This window comes from Brettanomyces bruxellensis, chromosome 9, assembly GCF_011074885.1.
Source record: "Brettanomyces bruxellensis chromosome 9, complete sequence".
NCBI lineage: Eukaryota > Fungi > Ascomycota > Pichiomycetes > Pichiales > Pichiaceae > Brettanomyces > Brettanomyces bruxellensis.
This window is the reverse complement of record NC_054690.1, coordinates 1339873-1364306: the sequence shown is the minus strand read 5'-3', so window position 1 is coordinate 1364306 and position 24434 is coordinate 1339873. Positions and strand designations below refer to the sequence as shown.

Here is a 24434-nt window from a genome sequence, read left to right as displayed (position 1 = left end):
AAACAATACATGTCATTTTCTTAGGAATGCACTTTTTTATGCCTAGAGCATTTCATTTGAGGCCGTCCGTTTAATTCCTTTGCATTCTGTCTTTCTGGTATTTCTTGGGTTTGAGATACGACAAACAGTGCTGGGATAAGTTATTGACAAGTTACAAACATTTAGACAAGTAACGAGCTTAAGATAAGTTATTGACAAGTAACAAGCTTGAGATAACTGTTCAAATACACTAATTAGTCCGCAGATACATGGATAACAACCTCAATCATCAAATTTCTAAAATACAGGACATCATCACACCCTCTCGCGTGTTTCATCAATTTTAATCATGGGTGTTTCAGGTCTACTTCCTGCACTCAAGTCTATTCAGACACCTATTTCGCTAGAAAAATACAAAGGGAAGCGTCTTGCCATAGACACGTACGCGTGGCTTCACAAGGGTATCTTTTCCTGCTCTCTACAGCTTGTTCTGGGCCACCCTACAAGGGCATACATCGACTATGTTCTTCGAAAAGTGAGAATGCTTAGACATTTCCAAATTGAGCCCTATCTTGTTTTTGACGGAGACCACCTCCCATCCAAGGCAGGAACCGAGGAGGAGAGACGCAGGAGGCGCCAAACTTACAAGCAGAGGGCAATTGATGCCCTGGAAAGGCACGATCGGAGAGAGGCGATGGGATTTTGCCAAAAAGCGTGCGATATCACACCAGAAATGGCCAAGAGCTTGATAGAGGAGCTCAAAAGATGCAAGATAAAGTACGTTGTTGCACCATACGAGGCGGATTCACAGATGGTTTACTTGGAGAAAAGTGGGTTGGTCGATGGAATCATAAGTGAAGATTCCGATCTTCTTGTTTTTGGCTGCCAAACTTTGCTCACAAAGATGGACGATTACGGAAGCTGCATGGAGATCCTTCGCGCCAACTTTAACAAATGCAGAAACAACGCCATCTCGAGGCTGAATCAGTACGAGATCCAGCTCACTGCAATAATTAGCGGCTGTGATTACACAAAGGGAATTCCGGGACTTGGTGTTTTAAAAGCTGCCACTCTCGTGAGCAGGTTTCGCAGCTTCAAGCGCGTTATTATGGCACTTCGCTTTGATGGCAAGGTTGATGTTCCGTCGACTTTTGAGGCCGACTACAAACGGGCTTCCATTGCATTCAGATACCCAATCGTGTTCGATCCAGTGAAAAAGCTGCCTGTTCATTTGAATCCCGTCCCGGATGATGTCAAGGAACCCAAGTCGTACATTTTATCATGCACAGGGAACATTCTAGACGTCGAATTACACCAAAGAATTGCATCTGGAGACCTGAATCCATTTACAAAAGAGTTATTGGTTCCCAGAGAGCGTAGTTTGAGGCCTGCATGCGATACAATGAAGAAATCTGCCAGTTTCACCGGTCGTCAGGCAAGTACTCTGGACAGATTTTGTGCACACAGGTGTAAATCTATGCCGGCTGTGCCAGAAAAGAAGCTCGAGGCTGATATCGACCGATTATACTCTCCGAGAACAAAGAGAGACAAAGCTCTGCTTACCATAGACAACTTCTTTAAACGGATGAAGGATTCCGGAAGCCAATCAAGCCCAATAAAGCACCAAAAGCTGGAAACGACTTTTAAAAGAAAGCTGCAGGACGAGGAAGAATCATCGCCACTTGCCAAAAGAGCACGCATCATCAATGCTGGAAGCAGTAAGAACTCGTGTTCAGGGATGGTGAGCAAGTTTTTTGCCAAGAAAGAAGTGGAACAAGCAAAAGTGGAAAAAGTAGCAGAAGAAAGTGAAGATGAGCAAATAGAGGACGAAAGCTTTTTGAATGCGAATTCAAGCGAGTTCATCGTCTCGGATCTAGAAGATGATGACATTAACGAAGATGCAGCCAAGAAAAATGCCATCAAACCAGAAGTGGCTACTGCAAATACAAAATTTCCACCGAACACAAATCTGGTAAAGGGGCCTGCTAATAAGGAGAACAGATCAAATAACCCACCAAAAACAGGAAAGGTGTCAAAGCTGATCCAAAGCTTTAGCTATAGCACCATGTCAAATAAACCGTTTCGCAAACCGTTACAAGATATAACTAACGTACAGAAAAGCAAGCCGAATAAAGCATACAAGCTGGATTTAAAGGAAAGGGAACCCAAGACAGGAATCCGCAGTTTAAGGTCGTTTAGATTTATAGGATCGGCATAATGTCAGTAATAGTTTGTGTATGCAGGTTTTTATAGATAAAGAAGATGTAAATGTGTAAGTACGGTAATGCTTAAAGTTATATAAAGCCAAGATAAGCACTGAATAATTTTTTTTGAGATAAGAGCTTTGGGTGTAGAGATTTCATAGTGATCAACAAATGCACATTTCATCTGCATGACCACATTTGATCTTATTAACAAAATGATGTGCTTGCTTGGCCATGGATACGGAGAACATAATAGATAGGCTTCTCGAGTTATTTCCGGCAGCAGAAAAATCCGAACTTCTTGAGGTTCTTGTGGCCTGTGATGGTTCGGTAGACCAAACTACAAAATTATTAGAGGAACAATTTGGAAAGGTGCAACAAGCATCATTTGAGGACAACAGCCAGAAAAGTTTATCAGTTTCTTGCAATCATATAGAAAAGTACACTGTGAAGGCTTTGGATGCATCAAAAAGGGGCATCAAAAGAGAGTTTTCGCAAATTTCTGATGGTGAGGTTAATTTGCCTCATCAGACTACACTAAAGCAGTATGGCAGGAACATTGGCCAAATGAAGCTGTGCAAACGGCCGGGAAAGGCAGTGACATTGTACACAAAAGAGGAAATAGAGAAAAACTTGCCGGATTTGGTGTTTATCCGGGATTTCTTGACAAAAGGACTGGCGTCTAAATTGCTTTCGGCGCTTGTTTCTAAGCGTGCAGCTTTTACGGACAACAAGTTTTATATTGCCGGTCAGAAATGCCAGTCAAAGCATTATACGGCGATATTTCGGGATTTGGATGCTTCAGATACCCAAAAGTTTATCTACAGAGATTCTGGAAAGAAGAATGTGCAGAAGTTCTTCACAGAAATGAAGCTATGTGCGTATGCAGTTGAAGATAAAGTGAATGAGGTGCTATCAAAGCGGAAACCAAAAAGCAGCTACCAAATTCAGAAAGGATGGAAAGCGAATCTTTGTGTCTCGAACCTTTTTCAACAGGAAAAGCAGGACTTGGACTGGCACTCGGATAAATTGACAGATATAGGGCCGCTTCCTATAATTGCATCAATTAGTCTTGGAGCAACGCGAATATTTCGTGTGAGGAAAATCACCACAGCAAGAAATGGGGGTGATTCAACCATATTTAACATTCCACTTCCACATAACACATTACTTGTGATGTTGCCCGGGATCCAGGAGGAATTCAAGCATTGTGTACCATCTGTGCACGGATGCTTGCTTGATTTGCATCCAGTAGTGGGAAAAGTACGTTACAGTTTGACATTTAGGATGATACGCAATGAGCTTCTTTCTGGTCGTCCCAAATGCCCCAAATGCGGTTCAAGCATGGTATTAAAACGGATGTTTAAGAGATCTGAGACCAGAGGATACTATTTCTGGCTTTGCGGCTCACAATACTCTGGATACAAGTGCAAAGGGTTTTATTACGGGAAGTTCGATAAAATTAATGTCCCGGGGGAGGGTTTGTACACAAATAGACAATCTGAAGCCACAAGATGGATCGGCAATAGCGAATAATGGAATAAATTTAACATAATAATAATGTCCAACGGTAAATCAGACACATCATTCAAGGGCACAAATATTTCTAGTAATGCGTGCCATTTCCAAACACAGTGTGCGAGATAATGCAATGTAATGCAGTGAAAAAGAGAATTGATGGTATGATCAGAGAATGCAATACGGGAAAAGGAATAAATACTATAGGAAGTGCTACCTCATGAGGTGAACAATGGTTTCGTTTAGTTGTACATATAATGCATATAATTTTTTTTGATCTGCTTCCTGCAACAGGGTACTTTTCTTGCCTCGCGCTTTTTTCATCCACCGGGAAAACAATGGCCTACCACCGCGCAATGTACCGCGCGTTTGATCACTAATTTCACCACATGCCTCACCGCACGCTTCCCACGTGTCCTGCCAGGTGGGCGGTGCTTCCACCGGGTTGCCCTGGAAGAAATATTGTAATTCTAGCAGCACTCGGATGTACTTGCATCCCTCTCCCCTGGTACGTGCAGCTGATTCAGACCAAACCGTTCCTTTTTTTTTCACGTCAAATAAATTTTTAACCCTCGCTCATACGCAACAGTCCCACCGAGATTTATGCCATGCTTTTCGCAAGTGTTACGGATTACAGCACTTTTCAGAAACCGCGTCCTTTGTTCTTTTGTTCCCCTGAAATTTGCATTCATTTCAATTCGATCTAATATAATGCAATTATTTCTTGGGATCACCCCTCACATTGGGATCCGTTTTGTTTTCTTTATTTTCATCCAGTTTGGCGAACATGCCAATATATTACAGAAGCGGATTTTTGGATTTAGCGATATATTACATTTCCTGCCAATACATCTGTAGATTAATTAATAATTATAAAGCTTGAGGGCAAACCGTAGGCCCAAATTGTTTGCACTATTTATTGAATGTAAATCGCATTTATGTTCTTTATATGCCACCCCTTTTATGTATTCCGCAATTGAAACTTTGGCTGAACCACACCCTGTCTCTTTTCTCGTTTCAGTTTTAGATCCACGCTTTCAAGAATACAAAAAGTTAGTCCGAGCAATTTCACTATCGAGAGATTTTTTTAATTTTTTTTTTTTTCTTAGCGTTTTCCCCCTTTTTTCTGATTTGAGTCCGGCTTTTTTTCATTATCCTCGCTTTCTATCTGTTGTGGTGATATTCGTATTTGCGCTTTTTACGTCCAATTACAAGAATTACTTTATACCCCTGAAACACGGATCTGGCGCACTTGAACTCAAACAGGAGTCCATGCTATAGAATCTACAGCTACAGGTCCAGCACATTCACTCATTTATTTGCACAACAATATACCTAACTATCGTTTTACTCATTCCTATAGACATAACGGTATTTGTGGCAGACACACCAAAAAAGCGCGTTCTTTCTTTTTACAACATTTAAAACAGGCGGTATCTTGCGATACAGGCATTGCATATTCAGCAAAGAGCTCATTGGCTGCATCACTGGTGACAGACTGCTGAATCCAAGACACTTTAAGGGTGTGCATTTACATCACATTACATTCGCTGCACAGGGCTTGCTTCTACATTCCTGATAGATTAAGCGCCGCGTATTTTTTTTTTTTGAATTTTTTTGAATTTTTGAATTTTTTCCCTTTAATTTATAATTTTTTGGTTTTATCCAGAATCATCAAGTCATGGATTCTGACCCATCGGAAGGTGCGACGGCGGAAATTTTCGCAGATATGTTCTCTGGAGACGGAGCAGTAACATCTGTACACGAGCAAGATGTGTCTGCGAACCCGACAGACTCGGACAATTGGGTGGAATCGCTTTATCAAACCATCATGGATCCAACACTTGCATCGAAAAGTGTCACATTACTCACAGAGAGTCCGATCAACGTGGCAACTTCGAGCCCAACAATCTCGCAGCCGTCTTCACCGGCCCCGGAGCGGAGGATCGGAGATTGTGTGGCCGGAGAAAGCGGGCCACAGCTAAGAGAAGAGGTTGAGGAGGAAGATGAAGATGAAGAAACGATAAATGCAAGAAACAAAGGCATAAACGGGTCCGGAGGGGCAGAAAAGGGGGTGGAATCGGCAGGATCTGATCACGTGACGGCATTCCAGCCGTTCGCCCTCCCGACACTGGAATTCCTCCGGGACAGCTTGGCCAAATACACGGAGTTACTAAGCAAAAAAGAGCCAATGGATTCGATCCCGGCCAGGACTGATTTTTTGGTGACTCACTACTGCGAGCTTCACGGGTTGCGGCTGAGGCCGAAGGCAATAAACGAGTGCCTTGCGCAAATCAGGCGAGACAAGGAGACGGCGCAGCTTTCAGCCCGGATCGGGAACAAGGAGTTGCTGGATGAAATACGCAACTTGCTGGTGCTCAGCGACAAAAAGAGAAAGGCGTATAACAAGAAGAAGAGCCAGCGGCACCAGCAACAGGCGGAGATGCACACCTCTACACCTGTGAAGGCTGCAATGGTTGGGGGGATGGGCGGTGCAATTGGTGCAGGGATGTATGCTGCGGCCTCTGGTCCCACATCTGCAGGCAATACTGCGACATCCTCCGCTGGAAATCCGGGCAATCCCGCTGGCAACCCCGCAGGCAACTCTACGTCCGCACCAGCCTCCGTTGCCCATCCTTCCGCTTCATTGTCATCCATTTCTTCGTCTACGCCCACCCCTACACCAGCACAGCCCGCCCAGCAGATCTCGACCGCCCGCAGCATCCGAATCGGGTTCTGCCGGGGCGACGCGTCGAATTTCGTTGGTGTTGCCGACTACGGCCGCCTTTCGCAGGCTGTGTACCGTGAACCGTACGTGCAACAACTCCGGGCGCGGTCGATGAAGGTTCGCGCGTCGATCGACGCGGTTTTTGGCACCCGCTCCTCGGTCGCCGGTGAGAACTTGCTTTCGCACCCGCTTACGTACGTTGGAATTCCGCTCCACCCGGCCCGAAATTCGTGTTTTATCGACTGCGATCGCGACCGGATGGTTTCGTATGCCGAGGTGATTGTAGATATTGGTCAGCGGGATATATCGGGCCAAACGGGCCAAGCGGGACAAACCGGGTCTGCAGATACCCCGGGGCAGGCAGCAGAACCCGGCAGTGCTGCAGTGCCGCCAGATTTCTCATCGTTTGTGCTTCTCAAGGTGGTTACGCGGGTTTATTCGCAGGCAGCACTGCTAACGTGCAAAACAGACCCTGTGACAGGGTACTTTGTTTCTCCAACGTCGAAATTCGTCCGCATCATGCTCCCCTTGCAGGCTGGACTTTGGGCGTCGCTTTTGAACGACTTAAACAACGGAATTATAACGGAAAAGCGGTTTGACCAGATCTGCATTTGCCAGACGCTCCTCGTGAAATGCCCAGGGCGGGGTTCGAACGAGGGGGCCGGCGAGTTCTGCCCCGTGCACACCTTTGTGTGGGATTTCTGTTCCACCGGAACGCCCCGCCAGCCGCCGGTTGCCGTCACCGTGCTCTCCGGCTCGAACCCGCGGAATATGCTCACTTTCCCCAAGCTAAGGGGCCACAAAAGGGCCAGATCCCGCTCCTTGAATGAGTTGGACCGCATTAGTGTGCCGCCCTACCTACCGGAAAAGGGTTTTTATCTAAAATCCAGAACTCCCTCTGGTGCCTTATCCGCCGTTTACCCGGGCTTCAACAACGCCGTGTTCTCCGCCCCGCGGTGTGGCCGGCTGCAAAGTGCCGGCAGCATTGACACGTCCACCGGGATGGCCGAATTTTCCGCCCCGTACTACGAAACGCCGCTCGCCACGCCCAGCGACGAGCCCCCGGTGGCTTCCGCGGGCCACCCGGTGATGTTCCGGGCAAATTTTTCGGGACCCGCGCCCAAGCCCCGCCCGGGCCGCCTCGCGCTCCACCCCAACACCTCTGCACCCGTCGTCTACCGCCCCGTGCCCACCCCGCGCGTCAAGCCCGAGGACCCCACCGCCCTGCTGCCCGCCATGCTGCCCTCCCTCGCGGGCAGTGCGGGCTCCTCGGCCTCCAACACCAGCACCTCCAGCATCGATGCCCCGCAGAGGCACAGCGTAACTGTTGCCGAGAAGCTCGCCTCCTGCAAGCCTTTGGCCCCCGCCCCTGGGCCGACCCCCGATGGCCCCGGCCATCTGGCCAGGCCTGTAAAGCACCCCAGCAAGCTTAGCAACGCAGGCGTTGCAGAGATGGCCCCCAAGGCGGGGTGCCTTGTAGAGTCTTTAAAGCTACGGTTCGATGGCAATTACAAGTTCAGGTACTACAATCCGGAGGGCAAGTCCGATGACCAGTATGCGGCCGATTCAAAGAAATAGGTTTCTTTTTGTTGATTTTGCTTTCTGTATTTTTTCGTTGTGTTTTTCTCATCTTTCATGCTTCCCATGTTTTCATTTTATTTTTTTCTTACATCTGACATTTGACATCTGACATTTGACATCTGACATCTGACATCTTTCTCATTTTTCTCATCTTTCTCATTTACTCATCTTTCTCATCTTTCTCATTTTACTCATCTTTTTCATTTTACTCTTTTCATCTTTTCATCTTTCACATGTTTTCATCTTTTCATATTTTTGTCTCATTCTCATTTTTTTATTTCCTTTTTTCTTTTCACATCTTCACATCACATCTTTTATCTTCCCTTTCCATTTTCTATCTCCATCTTCTACTTCCTCTTCTACTTCCTCTTCTCATTTCTCACACCCCTCACTTTCCTGTTCGTCAATAGCATTCTCGTCATCCGGCTTCCCATACACGCTTCTAGGTTAATATATCATTTAACGGCAAAATAAAATTCCTTCCATTTCCATGTTAACGAGGCCCCTGTAAAACAATAGGCCCTACCTTGCCTTTTTTCGCCCCTCCTTTTCCCTTTGTCCCTAATTTTTTTTCCCTCCGGAAACTCTCGGTTGACCTTTTTTTTTCCAAATGCATCTCATCCTTCTGGCTTTCTCCTATTGTAAATTCCTGGGTGTTTCCCTTTGCAGTAACGCGGTCTAAGCGGCATTGCACATTTTTCAACGGCACATGTTTATTCTACAACCGATTTCTTCCTCATCCCATCTCTCTATTTCTTGCCGCAACATGTTTATTTTGTAAACTACTTAACCGCTGCATTTTTCCTCAAATGCCTTTTTTTTCTTCTACTTCTTTTCTATTATTTTATGACTACTGCTTCCATCTTCATCATCACTTTCTCACACCAGTCACGGGTTATTACTCCTGAAAATCAAGCTGACTTCTCTTCCTCAGTGAGGCGTATGGCAAAAAATAAAAATACCTCCTTAGCTAAATGTCTTGCCCACTATTTACGTCTAGTGCTGAATAAACTCGGATTCCAAATACCACACAAAACTTCAAACTGTCCTGAAAACTTAATGCCTCGTGACACGTGCACTTTCCCGATTTCAACTCCCTTTTCTGGCGCTAAAAAAATGGGTGATAACGACACTACCACAGGCATGCAGAAATTAAGCGCCCAAACACACGAAACCTCGAAAAATTCACTTCACGACAATTGTGAGAACTATGGAAACATCGAAAGTTTATTTCCGGCCATCGATTATGATCAGTTCGATCCTGAAAGTTCTCACTTCATATCCGTACGGCCTTTTGGTATAGCTAGCTGAAGTCAAAAAGTTCGTGCCACCACAGTTTAAAATATGTGGTGCAGAGGTGTACTTTGAATAGGGGCCATTGCCATAGTACGGAACGCCATGATTTTGGCTATATATATGCAAAATGGTACATAGGTTATGTATTATGGATATTACGATAATGAGCGCTTTTAAATGATGCTGTTTCTGTAGAAACCAGCCTGTAGTCAAGAGTATGTTGAATGATGACACTTTAATGCTCATTTTGCATTCTACCTCTTCATAATTGTATTATTCATTTATGTACCCTTACAGAGAACATGCTCGCCACCTCATTCCTGCACTTGTTTGTTCAACAACTAAATAAAGTATACTCTTTGCCAAACGTACATCTGCAGCATGCAATCATATGAATTATAGACGCGTCTATTGACGCAAGCACTTTCTCTGCTGACCTCACGAAAAATCGGGAAACCAAAAAATTTAAACTTCTCTAAATAATATGTACGCATGATTTCGGCCAGACTTCCTTTGCAAGCTTAAAGAACAAGCAGAATCAGAATTCATTAAGCAGTTATTTATTATTCACTCTCAGAATGGCTTCATTGTCAAAGGGAATATGGTCAAACTTTTCCAAAAGATCGCCAAGTTTGGCAATCAAGAGCAAGAAGCTTCAAGAGGCAGTTTTAAGCCCAAATCTTCCACATGGACCTGTTTCTCTTAAAAAAGGTGCAAGTAGAATAAGATACAATTCACCGGTTGGTATGGATGAAATATATCCCCTCGCATATAATGCTTTGCAGGAAGAAAGTGCGAAAACATACCAGAAAATAGAACTCATCGAGAAGAAAATTGCCGAAGTTGGAAATGGCAAAGCCAAAGAAGAACTCGAGCAGAAAAGGGAAAATCTACTGGTCGAAGCCGAGAAAAACAATCCAGAGGTAGTTTATCGCTCAATGTTTGCTACTAACAGTGTGGACAGGACACAGCCTGTTTATCGACGCTTTCTGGAAGAGAAATGGAAAGGATATAATAGAATGTTGACAATGCAGAGGTTAGAGACCTTAGGAGTGATTCCCGATACTATGCCCACACTGAATCCAGAGGTTGAGGTCAATGTTGTATTTCCTTGCAACAGTTTATCAAGGAAAATCGAGCCAGGAACAATTTTATCATCAAATGTGACTTCCAGACCACCATCTTTTGAAATTATTGAGTTTAAGAAGTCTAAGAACGATTTGTACACAATCCTGGTTGTTGATCCAGATATTCCGGATGTCGAGAATGATACTTACAAAACTGAATTGCTTTGGGCGCTAAAGGATGTGCCAGCTTCTAATGATGATCCTATTATAGATGCTAAAAAGCTTATTTCACATCCAGAATGCGAACTTGTGTCCTACATCCCGTCAGTTCCAGAAAAGAATACTGGAAATCACAGAATTTCTGCATGGGTGTTCCGCCAGCCCGATGGAAAGAAGCTTAAAGCCGCTGATAAGGCACCTGAAAGAGAAGGTTTCGATATTAGGAAATTTAGTGCAGATAATAACTTGAAGGCCGTTGGGGCCCATGTTTGGAGAAGTGCTTGGGATAGAAATACGAAGAATGTTCGTAGGATGTACGGTCTTCCTAATGGTCGTATATTCACGAGAGAGAGAAGTTAAATCCGGTATGATTTTGTAAATAGCTAGACCTTTTGTATATATGTCTGTTGGAGAATAAATGAAGATTTGAAAAAAAAAAAGATCGCAGAAAGGAAAAAATATTTAGATATAAAAAAAAAAAAAAAAAGGAGATGACTTAAATCACTTACTTACTTACTTACTGCGACAATTGTTTCTCTTTATCTTTTTCCCAAAGTTATACGCCCAAGAAATGGGTTTGTATTGTGAGCTCACTCAAATATAACGTTCAGCATGGAGATAACGGCTGAAAGGCTCAAATCGGCAAGTGATAATCTGGATGCCTGGTCAGGAATATGCCATTTTGAAACTCGAGGTAATTTGGACAGTAGTCTCAAAAAGAATACTTCATTTATCAAAAGAGTCCGACTTTCAGTTGGTGAAGAGAATAAAAAGGCGCTTCTTGATGGAGTGCGATCTTTAACATTGACAAAGTATATCAATGAACTTGTTCCAGCATTGTTCGATTCCTTGTTAAAGCTTAGCAGATCTCAAGATATTTCAGCTGCAATCGAAGTGATTTCTGCACTTCATCAGAGATTTCCGGAGCAATTCACGCCGGCACTTATGGCCTGCTTTGCGGAGTATGTGTGTCAAAATATCAAAAAGAAGACAAACGTGGCCGAAATACGTCTATGTTTCCAATTTATTATGGAGCTAACAACTCTGGGGGTGTTTGGTAAAATAAAGCTAATAGAAGATACCACAGCCGAAATTCCAGCCGCTATTCTTAATCGGGAAAACTACTTGCTGGGAAGTTTGCTACTGCTCGTCCTTTGTAAAGGATCAACCCGAATACCGGAACATGTACAAGTACTCCTCACGATTATTGAAAATTACAAGGGATACATTACAAGTAAGGAAGAAGATGTGGCTCGAATCATACCGCCGAAGGATCAAACAAATATATTGTCATGCCTGGTGAAATTTGACGATTATGCATTTGACAGGATAGTCGCTTTACGTGATGATCTTAAATCTTTAAATAAAAAGAAGGTAAGCACAGAAATCAACACGGGTAAGGAGCAAACGAGGTTGAAGGACAGGATTGAACAAACTTTGCATGAATTAGAATTGTTTGAGAAATATGCAGATTTGTGCACAGAAGTATTCGATGTAGAGCAGCCTGAAAATGTTGTGAAAAAGGAAGAGGAGAATATTGATATGAGTGCAGATGAAAACGAAAAGGAAGCAGAAAAAGAGACCATTCAACTTCTGAAACCATCTAACGATTCATTTTCCTCTGCAAATATATGGACAGATCCGTCAGAAAGAAAGTTTTATCAGGATATTCCAGCATTGAGTGTTTTGGTTCCAAATCTGAAAAAGAAAGATAATACCGAACAGAGCTGCCAAGCGACCGATGAGAGTAATAGTGATAAGACCAACGAAAATTTGGACTCTAAGGGTAAGATTCTCACAGAAATTCTGGAGAAATTGGATGAAGCAATATGCGCAGAAGATGTAGATAAAGTTGCCACCGAATTCTGGGCTCAAGATCTTAATACCAAAGCCTCCATTAACAGGCTTAAAACATACTTTCTTCACAATGTGAAAGAGCGATACAAAATCCGCAATTATTGTCGTTTTCTAAAAATTGGACAGGATTATTTTGCTGAATTAATTGGGGGAATTTCTGAAGCTTTGCAAAAGCAAATTAGGTATTGTCTTTCGCATGATTGGACGAATATGAAATCATTAGTATTGTTCTCGGAGCTTGTTAACTTTGGCCTTCTCCCTGTATATTTTGTTTTGTTTGTTGTCCAGAAGCTTGTTCTTTCTGTCAGAGTGAAAAACAACATTGAGATACTTTCCCAAATTTTTGAGATATGTGGACGCACACTTCAATATGATCCTGCATATAAGGACTATGTTAAGCAGATGGTCATGACTCTTCAGGATATTCAAAAGGATGGAAGTGTTCGTCTCGAAACAAAGAAAGATATACTTTCTCTCTGCATGTCATTAACTCCTCTTGAATCCAATCAGATGTCATCTCAAAACGAAATAGAACTTGATACTGTGGATAAAATTCAGTTAATGCTCAGAATGCTTATTAATGGAATGGCTGAGCAACCCAAACGTGCTGAAAAAATCGTCGCATTGATTCATTGCATTAATTGGGGTGACCAGAAGACATTTTACAGGATGGCAGGATTTTTTGCAATGCCAGAGAATTTTACCTATAGTGGTATAAAAGACCTATCGAAAGTGTTGTTGAAATTAGTTCAAAGCAAACCGATTTATCTTCACCTAAAGGTTGTACTAATAGATGCTTTAATATATAAGATTGATGTCGGGTTCGAAAACAACAGTTTTGAGGATAACCGGAAGCGGTTGGCACAGATACGATATCTTGCATGTTTAAGAAACCGCAAACTTATTCCAATCGGCTATCTATCAAAATTGCAATTTAAGATTTTGATGTTTGGACATGAATCCAGTTTTCCCGATATAAATGAAAAGTGCATCTTAGATCCCCCAGAAAGTTATTTTAGGGTTCGGATGCTTGCTGAATTATTGCTTACTCTAAAGTACAAGTTTGCGTTTCTTGATAGGAACAAGAAGTTGATCTTCTTCTGCTTTTTTGATTGTTATCTCTGGACAAAGGTAAAGCCTGTACCCATGGAAATCACGATCTTGTTAAATAAAATAAAGCTTGCTTATAACATTGGTCTTTCTGATTCCTACAAGCAGGCCTTGAGTGAGTTTGCATTAGCAATAAAAGAATCAGGTGAGCTTACTGAGAGCCAAAAAGGTGACTTTAATATAGAAGAAGATGATGATGATGATGATGATGATGACGATGATGACGACGACGATAATGATGATGACGACGACGATAATGATGATGACGACGACGATAATGATGATGACGACGACGATGAGGATGATGATGACGACGACGACGATGAGGATGACTATGGGGATGATGATGAAAGTGATGATGAGAGTGATTATGATAGTGCAGAAGGTGAGGATGATGCTTTTGCTAATGAAAATGAAAGCGATTCCTCTTTATCTATTTCTTTGGACGATAACGAATCCATGCTAAGCATGAATACTCTGAATCCTGGGAAAATCGTCAATGAACGACTTGAAGGCCATTTGGAAGATGAGTTTGGAAGATTGAAAATTGAAGCCGTTAATAATAGAGCTTCTGATTCTTCTAATTCAAGGCAAAGCTCTCTTCTGAACCCAAAGCTTCTTCTTACAAAAGCGAAGTTCAAAAAATATAATGCCAGCTCATCTAACGTTTCTGAAGCAGAAAATTCAGACTCTTCGACTCTTACTGATCGTGCAAATTCAATTGGTCCTTATAATAGATCGGCCAATAATGGCTTGGTTGCTTCAACCAATGGCAGTAAGTTTACTTTTCTTAGAAGGTCTGGGAACAATGTGGAAGGCCATGATTTGGTTCTTCCAAACACGGCGAAATTTGCACAAAATTACATCGAGCGTTTAGAAAAAAGCCAGAAAGAAAAAGAAGCCATTAAATCGATAGTTCTGGATAAGGTGAGGGCTATGCAATAGTACTTGTGAGTTTGTGTATATATATACGAAAATTGCATGTGAGTTCTTTAGAATTTGAACAGTAGGTAGTATATGTATAATAGGTGGTGGGCTGGTTCTTATATTCTTATGTTACTTAATCATATAAAGTGTGGTCCTGGAAAAGCTAAAAAAATGCTTACGTAAGGTATGCGCGCGAGTTTTTCCTTAAAAAAAAATAAGGTTGTGAGAAAACAGCTGGGTTTTTATTGGAGAAAAGCAAAAAAGCAGAGGAAGAAAAAAAATAAAATAAAATAAAAAAGATAATACAAGAAATATATGTGAAGATAGACGGTATATCAAGATTCAATTGTAGAGCGAAGAAATCTGAATACACAGACTTTGCATAATCTAATATTAGCATCAGAATGACGACTCTTAACGTGCTTAGATACTTTGCCTTGGGCTCTGGTCTTGTGTATGGATTTGTTCATGACAAAAATCTTAAAAGCCAAGGAAAAAGAGAGATAGAAGAGCAGAAGGCCGCTCAAAAGCAAAAACTCATTAATGAAGCAAAGAAGGAGTGGCAGCTTCAGCATCAAGTGAAGATCGATAAGGCGGGTAAAATTGATTGGGAAAGCAAAGATTTGGATTGGGGAAAGGCAATTGAGGATACTCTTAAGACATTAGAATCTGCTAAAGCATGAAATTGAGGCAATGAGAATGGAAATTACTGCTGATTGGGTGTGGCCAGCTTTAAGCTGTGAGTAGCCACCGCATTTCGCACACTTGTTCATATTGCCGTAATGGAAATAAAAGCATACTGAAGAATCTGGAGTTTGGTATGTGTTAAGTTAACTATACGATCCTCTATTGGTGGGAACATCCTTCCCTTCACCACCTCCTTCCTTGTTTTATTCATCTGTTATATTTAAAATGGTGTTTCATATATTCCAATAAATCACTACATATCTATACCTTCGAGTCATAAGTGGTATTATTTAAGAGAAGCGCTAACCCATCCTGGTAGCTAAATAAGTAAATTGACTCCGGCTTCAAGTTGTGCTCAAGAATGTTCGTTATGGCAGTATTTGTATCATTATCCTGCTGTAAGAACTTTGTAGATAAAGTTAAAATATTGTATTTACTATGTGTTTTCTTATTACCTATTGCCGCAAAGCAAATTCTTTCTTCACAGCCCCGTCTGTCAGGCATCAGCCCCCTGATTAAATTTTCCCCACCCCCGGATGAAATTTTCAATTCCAAACTTCATTTTTTTATTTTTTTATTTTTTTTTATTTTTTTTTGGCTGCATTTTATAGTCTACCTGCTCTTTCTCCAAATTCCCGCTTCAGTTTCAACTCTTCTTACTTCCTTTACTAGTCTTTGGATACACTAATGATATTTTTCTTATGCCTTATTTTTATCCTCTGCTCATCCTGTCTCTCTTACACAAACAAACATATGTCCATGTCGTGTCCTGTACGGATGCTTGCTTCCCAAAGTAAGTCAGCATTTTTCTTTGCTTCAAAAGCACGTCCGGTATCATCATCTATCACATCAAGCCCTTGTTTGGACTCTGGTATTCCCAATTATGGTGTTTTCCATTCAAATACATCTCTGCACACGTCTCCAACGGTAGCGAACCTGTCAAAAGGCTTTTTCTTCCAACAATCTCGTGGAATTTCCACCTCCAGTCACTTTTCAGAGGAAGCTTTCAAGTACTACCGTTCTTTTAAAAACGGCCAGCAATTCACCAAAAAATTTGTCGATTGTGCATCCCAGTTCACTGTCTCTGTTGCATACAACCCAAAGGATAGACTCGGCAGCAAGAAATCAGACGAAGGTGGCTTCGTTGCTGAATTCAAGAAGATGACACGCCAAAGAGCACAATCCGGCATGAAAAATACAATCTACGAGCCGGGCACCGTCGATGCTGCGTCGATCGACGCGACGACCTCGCCGACTGGTGAGGACAACTACGTTTGTGCGGCAAGTGACTCTGGTGTCATGATTGGTGTACTAGATGGTGTTGGAGGGTGGTCTGAGCAAGGTTATGACTCGAGTGCAATCAGCAGGGAGCTTTCGAGAGCGATAACAAAGGAGTATTTAACTGATCCAAGTTTGCCAATATCGGATATTCTAGAAATAGCATTTGAATCTGTCCAGAAAAGCGGGCGGGTGCAGGTTGGATCCACAACTGCCTCATTTGGCATAGTTGATTCCAAAGCGATGGCTTTCACAGCCCTAAACCTCGGAGATTCCTGGTTTGGCATTTTCAGAAAGCAGGAAAATGGAAGATATAAGTGCTTCTATGAATCGAAGGAGCAGGTGTATTATTTTAATGCACCATACCAGCTTTCCATCATCCCGGATGAGATGATTCAGAACGCCAAGAAGAAAGGCTCCGGCTTTCTCCGAAACGTTCCTGCCGATGCTGATTCCTATAGTGTCAAACTTCAACCTGAAGATGTCGTGATTTTCAGCACCGACGGAATGATAGACAATATTAGTCCTCAGGATATAGAGATATATTTGAACGATGCATTGTTGAGTGCATCGGACCCGCAACGAGCAATTTCAAAAGTCAATAAGTCTCTTGTTGACCAAACGGTTACTCTTGCAAACAACCCAAATTTCAGCAGTGTGTTTTCGCAAAGGCTGTCAAAGGCTACCGGCCAGCATTACATAGGAGGTAAGCCCGATGATATTACAGCTGTCATGATGTATGTTAAAGCCTGAGTAATTAGTATTTCTGGCTTTCTGTACATGCCATTGGCGACCTCATCTCAAAGATATACGAGCACTTCTCAGGCTCACTAACAAATAGAATTTCATCCTTATCTCCACAGCTTGCTCTCACTTCTGCCGATCTTTTCGGTCCATTCCAGCATTTTTCACCTCCTCCATACTTAATCACCAACTGTTGTTGCTCATCATCATACTCTGCTGATTCGTAGCTTCCAACTCTAACTCCACGACTGTTCCTATCTTTTTGCACAAATTCCCCTATAAAGCACATCCTGTAAACATAATCTCCAAGCTTTTTCTCGATGCAATCATCTTTCGACCGTAAAATATCCTCAGGCCCGTATACTTTTCCCAGTTCTTTCTGTTTCTGTTCTAGTGTGCTCTTAAGCTCTTCTGCACGCTTTTCTGCCTCCTCAACTTCTTTCTCCACAGTTTCCATATCCATCTCAGTTGTATCCTGTACACTTTTCTTGCTTTGAACGCCTAAAAATGAATCTACCATGTTCACAATGGTTGCTTTAAACCGTTTGTTCCATCCGGCTCTTCTCACGGATAAAGACTGCGTGGATTGCCTCTGTAATTCCGCAACAGACATCTTTGATTCGGCAAATAGTTTCTCTAAACTTTGAAATTCACCATTAAGAGTGTCCGGGTTTCGTATTTCCTCCTCCTTCAAAATTTCTTGGTTCGCCGCATAGTCCTGAAATATTTTCGCAGCTCTTTTCACTGCAGGGTCGTTGAAATTGTGGTTGTACTCCTTAACCATAGTTTCAAGGGCTTGCTCCAAATTAAAAAGTCTTGTCTCGAGCTCATTCACCTTTTTGTCCTGAATATCCGCCTTCTCACTTATATTCTTTAGCTTCTCCTCATATCCCATAAATGCCTCATCAACAGCTTTTCTGTTCTCTGTATTCATCTTCTTACTTTGCTCCTGTAAAGTGTGCAATTTACTTTGTACCTTAGTCTGTTCCTCGATGAGCATTGACACCTGTTCTTTTAGAAGTTTGTGCTTCTTTCGCGAGGCTTCAATTATCTTCCTTTTCACTTTAAGCCCCTTATCAACCATCATATTATTCCTCTTTCTTTCTTGCTCATACTTCCTGTTGTACTCCTGGCATCTATTTTCGCATTTTCCTGATTTTTCTTCCGAACCATCACAACATAAATCATAATCACAAATTCCATCATCTACCCATGCAGAAGGAATGTAATTACCTTTAAATCCTATATTCCGGCAATAAAATCGGCCATTTGCACATGCCGATGTACCTGGTTCATCTGAGCCATCCGGACAATCACAGTAATTATCATTGACTCGATTGAATGGGATTCTAATTGATGAATCATTCAAGCAATGAAAAAATCCATCTGCATCTGGTGTATATCTATCAATTAACTTTGGGTCCACTCCTCTCACCTCCTCTGACCGCACCACTGAAAGTCCGCACAATATACCTACAAGCACAAAGTTCATTTTCACAATTCCTAACACGAAAATGCAGAAGTTTGCGAAATGGAGTCAACAATATATTTAAGCAATTCATGTCAACGTTCTTTTTTCTTTTTACTAACCCAGAGAGATGAGGCTGAAAAAAAAAAAAAAAAAAAAAAAAAAAAAGTGTATGCAGAATTATACATCGTACTAGTTGAAACGGTTTTATGATTCATCGTATTAGCGAAAGAGTAGACTTCAAATACTTCTTGGATGTTTAATAGAGCACGAAACTCAAGTAATCTCCAGCCAATATATATAGCTATCTTTTTTCATCGGATTCTTGCGTATTTTGGAATTGAATCCGACTTTAGCCGCTTGCTTTTGCTTTTGAAAATCCAGGATTTTCAAATTCATGCCCCTATCTTTCCCCATTTCTGAGGTACCCAGCAATTGATCCGGGTAGCATTCAAGCTGAGTCTACATTTCGTGCTCACATAAAGAAATATAAGCTTTTCTATGTGGCCTTTTCAAAAGTGGAAAGGCTATTCAGAAGTTTAGTCCTTCTTTGAGGCGATTTAGGTTTAACTCAAAGCTAATATGCATTTAGAACGAATATCCATCCAATCAGCATAACATAATTTATTTCTCACATCCAGTTCGAACCCCAAAGAACCTTGCTCACCATAAAGCAAAGCGTATGATGTAATTGAAGCCGGACTCCGCTGATATATATCACCTGAAATATAGTTTTGAAATACGAGAACCAATATTGCTATTATAGTTTAAGAAAGCTGATATATGAAACATCAGTTTTTCAAAAATAAAGTTAAAGACTGTTTCTACGGATTCTAGTCATAGCAACATGTCAAGGCTAAACGGGATAATTTATTTTGACTACAATCATAAAATAAGTCGTTAAAATACAACGATTTGCTTCAAAGTAGTTGGTCATCTACTTTAAGAGATATTGGCCGAAATTATTAAAAATGCGTCAAAAACAGCCTCAATTCCAAATTCGTCTTCAGACAAACAAGTTTCACATTTATTGTTCAAATATAATAGTTTCAGCAAAAGCAACAGCAATAAAAAAAGAAAATACCGATTCTTGTGATTTTGCGAGTTCAGTGGCTGGGTGCGATTGGTACTGAAAACTAGATCTTCAAACCTGATAAAACTAATATTTCCCGTCGTTACAACAACTACAAAGAATATATATATTATTTGATAACTTTTTCCCATGACCGTTCTTGTTTTCTTGACATCCCAACACCTAAGCCCCATAACGTCGGTTTCAGCATGTGACAGAAATATAACATACGCAAAGTAATAATATTATTTCAGTTGTTACCCTTTATTTTTTATAAAAGCATAATTCTGATGTAGTCAACCTTGCATGGGCAACTTTAATCTCTTCTTATACTCAAGGAATGTTTTATGCAGTGCATTATGTATGTATATTTTCATCATTGGAATCCCGATCTACGATAACATTTCCCCATCTAACTTCTCAAGATCTTCAATATAACATTCTTGTAAGGTTTCAATTCACAGCGAGCCGGCTAAAACAAGCATTTCCACACCCAGCAAATATAAAATTAAATAAGTTTAAGCTCGAAATACGAAATCATACTTAGCCCAGAAAGTTAAACAATAAAAGGCGGACATTTATTTCGTATCCCGGCATTATTTCCGGTATTGGATTGAACTGTGAATATTTTTTTCGTAAACGCCGCTCTCCATGGAAACGCAACTGAAACAAAAATTATGTATGGTCTTTAATTTTCTCCATTTTCAATCTCGTTTGTGTAATTATTTTGCACTTGTTCAAATTCTTCTTTTTCGTTTCTTTTGTTCCGCACTGCCTCATGTGAAAAAGAAGCACACCATCGGGAATATAACACAGTTATTACATACACGATCCTGCATATATTGACTTTTAAATATGGAATTCTCTATTGTGTAATTTTCGCTGGGCCATAATTTGTTAATTGTTACGTGTTAATTTCCCCGAGTTGTAAATTTAGTAACCAAAAAAATTTTTTTGTTAATCTAGCCTGCGATTTTCACCCACATTTTCCAGTACCCAGAACACCTTCTGCCAAATTTTAGGCGGCAAAGTATATCATCAACGTACCTCTGAATTCAAGTTGATAATTGTGTTTGCTGCAAAAATTTCTTATTGCTGCATTTTCGTCATCGCAAACTACAATTGCATGCTTTACTATTCTCTTTTTTGTGATTCTATCCAATCTCTAATGCCTATTTATGATGAATCGTATTCTATTTTCACTTTTCAGGTTACCATCTCACATTCTTATTATTCATTTGTATCCCCCTTTGATTTCTTTTTCATATCTTTTGTAACGCTTTTTCCTTTCCCCCCCCCCTCTCTCCAATGACGGAAATGATTTTTGCTTTATTATTGATCGTATAATACACAAAAAAATAGAATAATGTAACGCAGCCTTTTGCACGCTTATATGCTCTCTCCTGCATTTTACATTGTTGATCTGGTGATTTCTGCAATATCTGTATTTTCCCGCATTATAGATCAAATGGATTGTTAGGTCTCCCAATAATGATGTCTGCAAATCCCACGAACAGCAGTGCCCAGCTTAACTTGGCGGGATTTTTTATTATTTTTTCCTTCCCTTATCACACATTGCATTCCAAATCCCTCTAGTATTTGAAGTTTATTTTTGTGTGTGTACAATAATTTCGGTATTTTAATGGTTCAGGCAGCCTTCTAATTAGCCCTTATAGGCGGGCATATCCCGATCCATCAAAAGACAGTGTCATTGTTTACATTCCCACCGAAATTTATTAAGAAAATAATGAAATTATTGCATATGCCGATCCGTATCCGGGGGAAGTTTCAAGTGATCAAATCAATCCTCCGTCGGAAATATTAAAGGAAGTATCTCATTAGTGATGAATGAAGCAATATTCTTTTTTTTTTCATCAATCCGTACCGTATAAAAGTTATTGGTATTATTATTGAGCGGTGTTACAGGAAACTAAATCGGGGGGTCAGTCTCTATGCTTTTACTTGTTTTTTATCCTTTTCTTTCCTCGTTTGCTGAATTCTCTCTGACAATGGTTCACATTTTTAACTAAAATTACGTCCATTCTTCTTTCTGATTTCTTTTTCTTCTGGATCACATAAATGTAATCAATTGTTATTCAGCCCAATAAACGAAAATGAAACACGTCCTGCCCTGAATGTGAATTTCCTTCTCCTTAAAAATTGCTGTTTCCCCTGCTCTTTTAACTGTGTACGTCAATAAGCCACTACACATCCCCTGATTTGTTCATTATCGTGATATGAATACATCCCCATCGAAGTGATTCTGGAAAGCTCAACCGGTCATATGGTCTAATTTTAATATTCTTTTTTCTTTTTCCACTGACCTTGATAGGTTTGATACCGAAGTTTAAGATTTAATCGTACTTCCCACGTTATGAATTAAAGTGTTTTCAGACTGGCGCAAATCCGTGCAAGAGTGCATTAATAATAAAGGGGGGAAAAAATAAGATCATATACGTATAGGAGAAATCCGGAAAGGTCGAACAATAGCGTAAATTTTGAGAACGAGTTTCTACATTGTATTTGAAACGATCTGGCCTGGTTGAGGAGCGCAGTAATATAATTTTTGCGACAAGCCAGACTAAGGAAAAATATAGCAGGCTGATGATATCCCGAATTAATACCGATAACACAAAACCGTAATCCGGGTTTCAAATCGTGACGCACTTCATGCAGACATTCGGTGGTCTTACCTCTGGCCATTATTCCTAATACTTCAAAGGACTTCTTTCTTTTTTTTCTTGTTAACTATTCTTCTGTGATATACACATCCATCTGGAATCCGGACCAATTTCCTTCTTAAATATCTGTGCACCCACGGAATACGATCGGATAATTTATTTATTTAGCGTTAAGCATTCCCTATTGTGTTTATCCGTACGTCCTTCCTTTGAATGTGTTCAGGTATTCAAATATACTATAGCATAGTATATGTTCAAACATAAGAAAGAAGCTTCTGCTTGATTGTGACGTACACGCAACAACGCTGATGTTTTTATTTTCATAGCTTTTCACTTCAGTCTGTTGAGTTGCTTCTTCTCTGAGTCTATATGTATGCACGTATGTATATATATGACCCCCCATTCTGTCTTCTGGATTCCTCACCACAGAAAAATCCAAAAAAAAATATATGAATAAGCCAATAAGGAAATGAAAGAACTGAATAAAAAACAAGCCAAGATTTTCGCCTTCGTAAGCGGATTCGCAAATTTTGTAACAATTGAGCCGGAGATTAAAAAGTAGATAATAAAGGAACAATAAAAAATGGCATGCGTGTTGAAACAACCCCTGACAATCGAATTTCCATGATTGCTGCTTACTTACGCTTTCCAGCACACGGTCCACATGTATCAAAAATATAAATGTGAGCGTGCTAGTCAATTTCTACACGTAAAGAAAATTCTAACCAAGAATACGAAACACACCCATTGGACAAAACCTACTTTCTCTGGTGACTTGTGTAGTGTAATCTGGTAATTTCAAGATGTGCCTGGTAGTTTTGTTAGTACAATTTACATTCCATGTGTTCCATTATGTTTCTAATAATAGTTGGCCGAAATAGATAATGGTTAAGTCGATTAAGCATGTTTCCTTTTGTTCGCTCTCAAAGTACCCACATTTTCAACACCTGAAGCTGGGATCTAAGCGCTAAAACTAACATTTACTGGATATTCTTTGTTCTTCTCGTTTTCTAGAGGTGTTTTTAAACGCGGTCGAATGGGCTGTTGTGTGGCCGAAAAAAAAAGCAAACCGGGGGGTATTAAGGACATTAAAACAAAGAAAAATTCAAGTTTAATTTTCTATTGTAGATATTCTTTGCAGACCGTACGCATGCATTTTTTTACACCCACCTCTATTCAGCCATTAAGATGAGACTGAAAGTTGCCGCACAATCAAAATCAGAATGATTCGCTACGATAAAAAATTCTGCCTCAAATGTGCAAAATAAAAAAGAGTCTCGCGTATTACAAATAAGTCGGATAGGCTATCCTCCAACACAAAGTAAGGAAAATCACCGGCTGAAATCGGCAAGGTGTTCTGAACCTAGATGCACTGTATCCTCTAGATTTATGCCATGTAATATTATAAGCGTTGTTTCTTCTTTCAGTAAAAGTACGAAAGCATGATTTCTTTTCCTTCTGGCCGGTATTTCGTTTGCTATCTGACAAATATGTCTTTAGGGTTTGGAAAATGTTGTTTGCTAGATATATTTCAATTTCGTGACGCAGGAAAACGTGAGATGAAAGATGCTACAGCCAGCGGAAAAGTGAGAGAAAAAAAATTTTAAGAATTAAAGCAAAAATAAATAAATAAAATGGGTAAACAAGTATCGCATATCAGAAAATTTCCGATCGTGATGCACAAACTCGGGGCAATAGCTCTCTTGTTTTCCCTCGCAGTTTTCTTCTATTGTGTTAATTGACTAACCGGAACAGCCATGTTTTTTTTTTTAATGCAGCAATGCAGACAAGCATATCATGCAACACCACAGCCGCAATGAAACTTTCATGCATTAACAAGTTTCCATCTCAGAGTTAGTCTGCGTTTGATTGTTCATACCTCATATATTCTCTTAAGCTGTCTGCACTCGTTTCGAATTCTTCTATTGTCCCGCTTACTCCGAATGCAAAGCTACTAAATACTTATCCATTTTCCTCTTGCGTTTCCCTCCTCCTTCGGATTCTAAAAAACTACTTCT

At 40.7% G+C, this 24434-nt stretch overlaps 8 protein-coding genes across 8 annotated transcripts; 7 read left to right on the top strand and 1 right to left on the bottom strand.

Moving 5' to 3' along the window:
* Positions 1-328: 328 nt before the first annotated feature.
* On the top strand, positions 329-2197 carry BRETT_002457 (uncharacterized protein; the record flags this gene model as incomplete). The annotated part of the gene is made up of 1 exon (XM_041280985.1): positions 329-2197. One exon carries the CDS (start codon positions 329-331, stop codon positions 2195-2197), a length of 1869 nt encoding a protein of 622 aa, XP_041138776.1.
* A 220-nt stretch (positions 2198-2417) lies between these two features.
* BRETT_002456 (uncharacterized protein) lies at positions 2418-3719 on the top strand (the record flags this gene model as incomplete). Its single annotated transcript, XM_041280984.1, has 1 exon — positions 2418-3719. One exon carries the CDS (start codon positions 2418-2420, stop codon positions 3717-3719), a length of 1302 nt encoding a protein of 433 aa, XP_041138775.1.
* Positions 3720-5382: 1663 nt separating this feature from the next.
* Positions 5383-8007, top strand: BRETT_002455 (uncharacterized protein; the record flags this gene model as incomplete). The annotated part of the gene is made up of 1 exon (XM_041280983.1): positions 5383-8007. The coding sequence occupies one exon, from the start codon at positions 5383-5385 to the stop codon at positions 8005-8007; it is 2625 nt and encodes an 874-aa protein (XP_041138774.1).
* Positions 8008-9884: 1877 nt separating this feature from the next.
* On the top strand, positions 9885-10952 carry BRETT_002454 (uncharacterized protein; the record flags this gene model as incomplete). The annotated part of the gene is made up of 1 exon (XM_041280982.1): positions 9885-10952. One exon carries the CDS (start codon positions 9885-9887, stop codon positions 10950-10952), a length of 1068 nt encoding a protein of 355 aa, XP_041138773.1.
* Positions 10953-11204: 252 nt separating this feature from the next.
* On the top strand, positions 11205-14504 carry BRETT_002453 (uncharacterized protein; the record flags this gene model as incomplete). Its single annotated transcript, XM_041280981.1, has 1 exon — positions 11205-14504. One exon carries the CDS (start codon positions 11205-11207, stop codon positions 14502-14504), a length of 3300 nt encoding a protein of 1099 aa, XP_041138772.1.
* Positions 14505-14890: 386 nt separating this feature from the next.
* BRETT_002452 (uncharacterized protein) lies at positions 14891-15169 on the top strand (the record flags this gene model as incomplete). Its single annotated transcript, XM_041280980.1, has 1 exon — positions 14891-15169. One exon carries the CDS (start codon positions 14891-14893, stop codon positions 15167-15169), a length of 279 nt encoding a protein of 92 aa, XP_041138771.1.
* Positions 15170-15926: 757 nt separating this feature from the next.
* Positions 15927-17204, top strand: BRETT_002451 (uncharacterized protein; the record flags this gene model as incomplete). The annotated part of the gene is made up of 1 exon (XM_041280979.1): positions 15927-17204. The coding sequence occupies one exon, from the start codon at positions 15927-15929 to the stop codon at positions 17202-17204; it is 1278 nt and encodes a 425-aa protein (XP_041138770.1).
* A 4-nt stretch (positions 17205-17208) lies between these two features.
* On the bottom strand, positions 17209-18687 carry BRETT_002450 (uncharacterized protein; the record flags this gene model as incomplete). Its single annotated transcript, XM_041280978.1, has 1 exon — positions 17209-18687. One exon carries the CDS (start codon positions 18685-18687, stop codon positions 17209-17211), a length of 1479 nt encoding a protein of 492 aa, XP_041138769.1.
* Positions 18688-24434: the final 5747 nt, after the last annotated feature.